Source organism: Cadophora gregata (genome assembly GCF_030347475.1).
Source record: "Cadophora gregata isolate MNR1 chromosome Unknown scaffold_17, whole genome shotgun sequence".
NCBI classification, from domain to species: Eukaryota; Fungi; Ascomycota; class Leotiomycetes; order Helotiales; family Ploettnerulaceae; genus Cadophora; species Cadophora gregata.
The window spans coordinates 1,748,664-1,757,287 of NW_026695940.1; the positions used below are offsets into that span (position 1 = coordinate 1,748,664).

At 49.2% G+C, this 8,624-nt stretch overlaps 2 protein-coding genes across 3 annotated transcripts; one reads left to right on the plus strand and one right to left on the minus strand.

Moving 5' to 3' along the window:
* Nucleotides 1-63: 63 nt before the first annotated feature.
* Nucleotides 64-1,361, plus strand: ONS95_006400 (uncharacterized protein). 2 transcript variants are annotated; one of them, XM_058499860.1, is made up of 2 exons: nucleotides 64-790; nucleotides 854-1,361. In XM_058499860.1, the coding sequence occupies exons 1-2, from the start codon at nucleotides 292-294 to the stop codon at nucleotides 955-957; spliced, it is 603 nt and encodes a 200-aa protein (XP_058350904.1). In that variant the 5' UTR covers nucleotides 64-291; the 3' UTR covers nucleotides 958-1,361. The 2 variants fall into 2 exon arrangements, with proteins under 2 accessions (XP_058350904.1, XP_058350905.1); XM_058499861.1 differs by having other exon boundaries at nucleotides 64-1,361.
* A 4,464-nt stretch (nucleotides 1,362-5,825) lies between these two features.
* ONS95_006401 (uncharacterized protein) lies at nucleotides 5,826-7,701 on the minus strand (the record flags this gene model as incomplete). The annotated part of the gene is made up of 2 exons (XM_058499862.1): nucleotides 5,826-5,867; nucleotides 5,923-7,701. 2 exons carry the CDS (start codon nucleotides 7,699-7,701, stop codon nucleotides 5,826-5,828), a joined length of 1,821 nt encoding a protein of 606 aa, XP_058350906.1.
* Between the last annotated feature and the right edge of the window lie 923 nt (nucleotides 7,702-8,624).

Genomic DNA, 8,624 nt, shown 5'->3' on the forward strand with positions numbered 1-8,624 from the left:
CTCGTGTTCGATGTCACACTAACTCGTAAATGAGCCATGTGACGCGTGTGACGTCCCGCTAAGTATGATCTGGCATTGCGATTCGCTACCGACATTGAAAATACGAGATCAGGATTCTGTGTTATTAGCATCCCTTTGCTCATCTCAAAAGCCGATTCGATAGATTTAGTAATGTCTCTCGCCTTGTGGGAGCTTTTGTACCCCGCTGAGGATAAATTAAGCATACTGGTAAGAGATCTGCTGTTGAGCTGAGGCTCTGTACTCGTTGGTAATGCACGTTCCAATGGAATAATGACAGGACTTGTTCTATATAATCTCACAAGATCTCTGCAGGAAGTAAGCCTTCAAACATCATCCAGTGTCATTCAAACAACACTCCAAGTCAAGTCCAACATCACAATGCAACTCTCACACCTCAGCGCTGTTCTCCTCCTCCCCCTCCTCACATCTAGCACCCCACTTGGCAACGACCAACCTTCTTTCTTCTACAAGCAACTCTCTCTGACCTTCCATGGTGGCCCAGCATCGTACTCGCTCACTTTCCCAGCGGACGGAAACACCTATCCAACCAACAGCAATGCCCTGACCATCAACCGCATCACCACCAACAGTGATTTCAACATCTTTTACGGGTGTAACTTCTATTTTGCCGACGATGGTGGGAAGCCAGTAGCTACGTCTTCGAGTGGTGCGGATGGGAGAGAGGTCCTGGTTGGCACGCCGAGGGTGGTGACGGGTGTAAATTGTCAACCCACTCCCGGGGGAAGCAATACGTGTTTACCTGTCTATGGTGAGTCCTTTTTCTTCGATAGAGTTGCTGCAGAGATGAGTCGTGCGTGCTGACGAGAAATAGCGAGCTGTGAATGGTGTGGTGGTGCCAACGGAGAGGGCGGATGTCATGTCTTGAATTGCTGTAGTGGATATTGTGCTGCTACTAAGTGTCGATCGACTTCTTAGGTATTATTTCAGGACTACCTAGTACCTCAGAACTTGAGAGATTGAGCTCCGAGTGGGAGAGATTTGATTACTGCTCTTTTAATTTCCGACCTCTCCATTTTCGTTGGAATTCGAAAGTTTTCATATGGGGATCACTTACGAGGAATAACCTGATTAACATAAACTTCCGGTTATTTCGCAGTCTTATGAACAAACTGTGGTGTTATACTACTTAACGATAATGTTTTGATCTATGTGAATTAGGCGAGACGAGGATGCTATTGATTCTCCGGGTCTGAAACCAAGGGACCACTAGATTGAAAGCTTGTCTGTTTGATAATAGAGAAAGAACCCATCAGGCACTCCAAAATTCATTGGCTCTGAGGAATTGACACTTGATTCAAGTCCGCATGTGGAGCGAGATGTTGTTTATGTTGAGATATTCTAAAACCATGCCCTTTACACCCTTAGAATGTATATAGCGCCATTCTCCTCCCAAGGGCCTCTATGGCTCCCAACAGAAGCTTTCTATCCTGGTCAAGAGTAGCTGTTCTATTGGTATTGTCTACATTTACAAGGTACAGTTGGTCTCGTAACACGGTATTCTATTCGTTCATTAACCCAACCAATAGATGCAGCCCACGTATCACTCAACACCTCGACACGACAAGGCTGACGTTGAATGAGATAACGACCCAACCTTTTGCTCCTGATTGTTCGTCAACCCGGCTCTGAACATAGATAGCTGTCTTAATATCCATCTGTTTCGTACAAGTGTGTCTGCAGGGCATTGAGAGCGCTTAGGGTTTGAGGTTTGGGTTATATTTGTTTCTAACTACGCTAGCTTGCGACGAGTGTTTTTATCTCTCTCTAATAGTCTTGAAATACAGAAGGACTATACTAATAATACAGAGGGTAAGAGCCTGAAGGTGTCAGGGGTACAGAAGGTAGAGTACTAAGACAGAAGGAGATAATACAGGGTAAGTGGAGTGTGTACCAAAGGGTAAGTAAAGTGTGTATCAGAGGGTAGGTGTAGTGTGTACCAAAGGGTAGGTAGAGTGCGTACCATAGGGTAGGCAGAGTATGTACCACAGGGTAGGTAGAGTGTGTACCACAGGGTAGGTGTAGTGTGAGTCGCAGGGTAGGTAGAGTGCGTACCATAGGGTAGGTAGAGTGTGTACTAAAGGGTAGGTAGAGTGTGAGTCTTAGGGTTTGAGGTTTGGGTTATATTTGTTTCTAACTACGCTAGCTTGCGACGAGTGTTTTTATCTCTCTCTAATAGTCTTGAAATACAGAAGGACTATACTAATAATACAGAGGGTAAGAGCCTGAAGGTGTCAGGGGTACAGAAGGTAGAGTACTAAGACAGAAGGAGATAATACAGGGTAAGTGGAGTGTGTACCAAAGGGTAAGTAAAGTGTGTATCAGAGGGTAGGCGTAGTGTGTACCAAAGGGTAGGTAGAGTGTGTGCCAAAGGGTAGGTAAAGTGTGTACCAAAGGGTAGGTGTAGTGTGAGTCGCAGGGTAGGTAGAGTCTGTACCATAGGGTAGGCAGAGTATGTACCACAGGGTAGGTAGAGTGTGTACCAAAGGGTAGGTGTAGTGTGAGTCGCAGGGTAGGTAGAGTGTGTACCATAGGGTAGGCAGAGTATGTACCACAGGGTAGGTAGAGTGTGTACCACAGGGTAGGTGTAGTGTGAGTCGCAGGGTAGGTAGAGTGCGTACCATAGGGTAGGTAGAGTGTGTACCAAAGGGTAGGTAGAGTGTGAGTCGCAGGGTCGGTAGAGTGTGTACTATAGGGTAGATAGAGTGTGTATCACAGGGTAGGTGAAGTGTGAGTTACTTAGGGTAGGTGAAGTGTGTGCCGTAGGGTAGGTGTCGTGTGTGCCGTAGGGTAGGTGTAGTGTGTGTTATAGGGTAGGTGTAGTGTGTGCTGTAGGGTAGGTATAGCGTGTGTTATAAGCTACCTACGTGCTAGGATCGAGGTTGCAGCGATTCCTCGAGCCTGAGTTAGGGTGCTAGCGATATACCCGTCTAACCACTTAGCCCTAGAGTGCCCTAATAGGCCCTGTAGGGCCTTATAGGTCTTCGCTGTTTCGGCTTCCATTAGGCCTCCTGCCGAGAAGATCAGGGGGTGAAATACAGGGCCTAAGTCGCTGTATTTAAGCCGTTTAGCGTTTGCTGCCTCTGATAGCGTAGCATAGGCTTCTTCGCGTGCTGAATCCTTGTTGATTGCTACTATTTGAACGTCGTAATAGTGCCTAGAAGTACCTATAAGCACTGAAAAATCCGGTCGTTGGCTGTTTTCTAGGGCTATAGGCGTTCTAGCTGGCGTAGGCTCCGATTCCACTTTAAGGTCTTCCCGGCTAGAAAGGGTAGTAATAAATGCACGGGTAACCTGGTTATGGCGTATAATCCAGCGTCGTTCAGCACCTCTACAGGTGTCTTCGTGGCCTATTTGAGGGTAGGCTCCACAGGCGGTACAGGGCGAAATAGGGGGCTTTACAGGGAGTAAGAGCCTAGTCCGTAGTGCTTCGGTAACTGTAGAATCCGCTAAAAGGTGGTGTTTTTGCGTGGGCAGGGTTCTAAGCCAGTATCGTCCGAGGTAGCTAGCGTTCTCAAGCTTCGATTTTAGCGCTTGTTTTGATAGGGTAGGTAGAATCTTCTCTTCTAGGTCTTGGTTAACACTAGAGAAGACCTCTTGGGCTGTCGGTACAGGGCGTCCAGGGGGTTCCGGGTAGAGATTAGGGCATATAGCCACTAGAATCGATCGAGAGGCTTCCTTAGCTGCCCTATAGAGCCCTGGGGCTAATAAGGCGTGTATAGGGAGCCCTAGGCCTCCCTCTCTCACTGGAAGAGAGAGTAAAGCCTGGCGAATTAGGGTAGTCTTCTCCCCTAGCTCCCTAGCGATTAGAGCTTGTACAGCGTACTTAATTCGTAGGTCCGCTAACCTCCAGAGGTCTAGTAGGTCTTCCGAGTACAATTAGCGCTATAAGTGTCGTAGGAGTAGGTGTATACTACCCCGTAGGAGTAGGGTAGCGTGTTGTTTAGGGAGGTCTCGTAGGGTATATAGCGCTGTAGCGAGAGTGTCGATTTTCCCCTGGAGGAACGTTCGGCGGTGTGCTACAGGGCCTATAAAGGTCCCTAAGGCCTTAAGTCCAGTGGTTTGTAACTGGGAAATAGGGCTTTCGGTGCTCTTTTGGCGGTTAAGAGCTACTGGAGAGTCCCTGAAGGCTTCTATAACTACAGGGAGTAGTGCTGTAGTTTCAGGGCTAAGGATATAGATATCGTCCAAATAAGCTATAATTGTAGCCTTCGGTAGGGTCTTTTGGAGGTGCTCTAGCAGGGGGCGGATCGCTAGAGAGAATAAGAGGGGGGCAATAGGGTCTCCTTGGCGTACTCCTTCAGCGCTTGCTAGCGTGTGGCCTTCGTTTGTTACTAGCACTGAAGGCTGGTTATAGGCCCATTTAGCGGTCCGATAGAGAGTAGGGGCGTATTTAGCGACTGCAGCTGCTATTGAGGTTCGTCCGATTCGGTTATAAGCGTTGATAAGGTCTAAGGAGGCGATTTGCTGAGTTTTTAGGGTATTTGGGCCGGTAATAGCGTCGTCAAGGAGGAAGATTATAGGCTCTACACCACCTGGGGTGCTAACGCCTAATTGGCAGGGTAGAAGCATAGACGGCTTGAAGGAGCTGATAAGGATCGCTTTTAGGGCTACCTTATAAATAAGGTCCCCTATAGCGATCGGTCGCACACCTCCGTCAGGCTTCTGAAGGCCTATAAGTCGGGAAGCACATAGGAGGTCGACCCCTGGAGCTGTACCCTGTCGAATCATATTCGCTAGGTGTGTAAGCGCTATAGTTACAGGGGAGTTTTCCGAATTTAGCGCTATATCAAGTAGCGGGCGGGTCCAGCCGCTGAGGCCAGGGGCTTTCTCTCTATTAATCGATCGAATAGCCTGTCGTATCGTTTCAGGGGTGATATTTTGCCCCGGGGAGGGGTTAGCGTTACTGAAGGGGTTATTATGCCCTATAGGGTGCTTCGAGTATAGCGTATTTAGCGTCTCTGGAGTGCTAGGAGCTAGAGGCGTAGGGTCGATTAGGGCTCTAGAGGCACGCCCTATATAGCCTTTTTCCAGAAGCTTAGTCGCTCTTTTGGCGGGGGAGTCGTTTGAGGGGGTAGGGGGTTCAGGGGGAGGTCCCTGAGTTTCAGGGATATCCGGTATAGTCGTAGGGTAGGCTTTCAGCGTTTTAGCGAGCTCTTCCTTCTGTAATCCTAGGCCGAGAACCCTGGGAAGCAGTAAAAAGTCCAGTAATTGCTTCTCTCTAGGCTGCCGTAAGAACGCTAAAGCCGCTCGATTAGCGGCCTCTGTAAATAGCGCTGCTTGCCTGGCGTGGAGACGTGTTTCAGGGACCTTAATAGTGCTATATCTCATGAGGGATTGCATATAGGGGTTTCTTAGCGCTGAGCTTATAGCGTTCAAGTGGTCTTTAGCGCTCTCGTCTAGGGGTGTAGGCGCTGAGGAAGCCTGTGGGTGTAGGGGTGTAGGTGCTGAGGTAGCCTGAGGCTGGGGGCAGTGGATCGATTGTTGTAATCCAAAGGGTAGCTCAGATGTGAGGGGGTCGGTAGGGCGTTTTAGTGTTGACGTTCTAGGGCGTTTAGGCGCTGAAGATGCTGTGCCTTGTGTTGATATAGGGCGTTTAGACGCTGTAGGCCCTATAGTACGGCCCTGGAGTGTTGGGTTACAGGGTAGGCTAGGTGTGGAGGTTTCGCAGGGTAGGTGAGTTGTGGTTTTTTTAGAGGGTAGGTGAGTTGTGGTAGTTTTGGAGGGTAGGTGATTTGTGAGGGGTAGGTGTGTTGTAGGGGTGGTTGGGGGAGAAGAGCTTATTATTATAGGCTCTTTAGCGTGAGAGGGTGCTGAAGCTTGGGGAGCTTTAGGGGGTGATTCTAGGGGTGAGTAGCTTCGGTTGCTTATAGGGGAGCCTACTCGTGATAGTCGAGGGAAGTAGGGGCTATCAGAGGGTAGGCTAGGTGTGGTAGGCGTCTTATCGGTAGGTGTAGTTGGTATAGGCGTTGAGATAGCGTCTTCAAAGCTAGGGGTAGGGGACGATGGCGCTGTAGAGGCACTATAAAGATCTTCGTCGGACGAGCTGTCTTTGATTATAGGCTCTATAGGCTGCGTAGGGCCTATCTTTTGGCGTGTCGTAGGGCGTTGAGCCCCTGGGGAGGGTGTTCTTGCAGGGCGTTTAGTGGACGGCTTCGGGGGTATATAGCCTGTAGCGACGATTTGGGCGTATGTAGGTGACGTAGAGCCTGTAGGCGTGGGGGGTCGAGAGCCTGGGAGGGAGTCTGGTTCAGGGCCTGTAGGGCCGTCGTACGCTGGGAGTATAGCGTCTACTTCCCCTGGAATCGAGTACCAAATACCCCGTGGGGTCTGAATCCTTCGGGTGCCTGTAGGGAGGTCGGGGCCTAGAGCCGTCGGGTACTTGGAGCCTGTAGGTACTGACGGTACAGGGGTCTTAGAGCCTGTAGGTGCTGAAGGTGCGGGGTACTTGGAGCCTGAAGGCGTAGGGTGCTTAGAGCCTGTAGGTGTTGAAGGTGCGGGGTACTTGGAGCCTGGAGCCGTAGGGTGCTTGGAGCCTGCAGGTGCTGAAGGTGCGGGGTACTTGGAGCCTGGAGCCGTAGGGTGCTTAGAGCCTGTAGGTGCTGAAGGTGCTGGGGTCTTGGAGCCTGCAGGTGCTGAAGGTGCGGGGTACTTGGAGCCTGGAGCCGTAGGGTGCTTAGAGCCTGTAGGTACTGAAGGTACAGGGGTCTTGGAGCCTGAAGCCGTAGGGTGCTTGGAGCCTGCAGGTGCTGAAGGTGCGGGGTACTTGGAGCCTGAAGCCGTAGGGTGCTTAGAGCCTGTAGGTGCTGAAGGTGCGGGGTACTTGGAGCCTGGAGCCGTAGGGTGCTTGGAGCCTGCAGGTGCTGAAGGTGCGGGGTACTTGGAGCCTGGAGCCGTAGGGTGCTTAGAGCCTGTAGGTGCTGAAGGTGCTGGGGTCTTGGAGCCTGCAGGTGCTGAAGGTGCGGGGTACTTGGAGCCTGGAGCCGTAGGGTGCTTAGAGCCTGTAGGTACTGAAGGTACAGGGGTCTTGGAGCCTGAAGCCGTAGGGTGCTTGGAGCCTGTAGGTGCTGAAGGCTTAGAGCCTAGAGGGGTGGCGGTAACTTGGGCGTAGGTAGGCGATTTAGGGCTATTTGGTGCTGAAGTTACAGGGGACAGAGAGCCTGTAAAGCCTGGGTAGATATCGAATGGGGGGCTTGGTAGGGGTGGAGGGGTACTGAGATTTCGGCTTGTAGGTGCTGGAGGCGACTTATACAGGCCTGTAGCCCCTGGAGCTGTAGGGTATTCAGAGCCTGAAAGGCCTAGAGAGGCTCTGGCCTTAGGGGTAGCGGCTCGAAAGGGTGCTAGTAGCTGAGGGAAATCGATTACAGGGTAGGGGGTGCCTATAGAATCGTCGATTTCAGCGTCTAAGGGTGCTGAGGCAGAGGGGGTAGTATGGATTCGGTGCTGCGTTGATACCCTAGAGCTACCGGTGATTCCGTGGATTTTAGCGCTATGAGTCTTAATCCCGTGGGCTCCTTTACACGCTGTAGCACAGGTAGGGCAGGGAACAAGGCCTATAGGCTGTAATTGAAGCTCTGTAAAGGAATCAGTAGGGTGTTTTTTACGAATATGATCGAGAATATCGATATATTCATTTTTACACGCGGGGCATTCGAACGGCATAGTAAAAGAGGGGTAGAGGGGTAATTGCGGGGTAAAGTGCGGGGTAAAAATCAGGGGAAATATGAAAACTTAGTGATTTATCAGTAGAATTGCGAGATAACTTATAAAAGTGATGATATCTCGAAAACTAGCCGGTAGAATCGATTTTTAGACGGTGGAAATTGATCCTTAGGTGCTGAAATAGGGGGGTAAGTAACGAATTAACGGTAAAAAATCGGAGAGGGCGACGGTGAGGTAGGCGCTAGTAAGGTAGGCGCCGGTAAGGTAGATAGGAGAGGCCTAGGGTAAGGCTTAGGGCAGGGATAAGGTAAGTATAGGGTCGATAATAGTAAAGTAGTTGAGAGAGTGATAATTCAGAAGGATAAGGTGAGAAAGTAATAAGGTAAGAGAGTAATAGTTTAGAAAGATAAGGTAAGAGAGTAATAATAGTCGAGAGAGTGATAATCGTCGAGAGAGTGATGATAGTTAAGAGAGTGATGATAGTTAAGAGAGTGATGAAGAGTGAATAATCGAAAGGGAATAGCCTTCTATATAACCCTAAGTCTGACCCTAAGCTCGACCCTAAGCTCGGCCCTAAGCTCGACCCGAAGTCCGACCCTAACCCTTAAAATATTAATTTCAAAGTATCAGTTATAAGGTTTAATCTATTGATTTCAAAGTATTAGTTATAAGGTTTAATCTATTGATTTCAAAGTATTAGTTATAAGGTTTAATCTATTGATTTCAAAGTATTAGTTATAAGGTTTAATCTATTGATTTCAAAGCATCGGTTATAAGGTTCAAGTTTTGATTTCAAAGCTTCGGCTCTAATAAATTTTATTCACCTTAAGTATAGCCCTATCCTCTACCCTATCCTTCACCTTATCTCTTACCTTTACCTTTATCTTTATTCTTTTACCTTTGATTCTTCGATTATCCTTTGA

What these genes read in the sequence shown, in the direction of transcription:
- ONS95_006400 (XM_058499860.1), top strand. Translation starts at nt 292, where the DNA reads ATGACAGGACTTGTTCTATATAATCTCACAAGATCTCTGCAGGAAGTA. An exon ending in TACGTGTTTACCTGTCTATG is followed by an intron (nt 791 to 853) that starts GTGAGTCCTTTT and finishes GACGAGAAATAG; the next exon opens with CGAGCTGTGAATGGTGTGGT.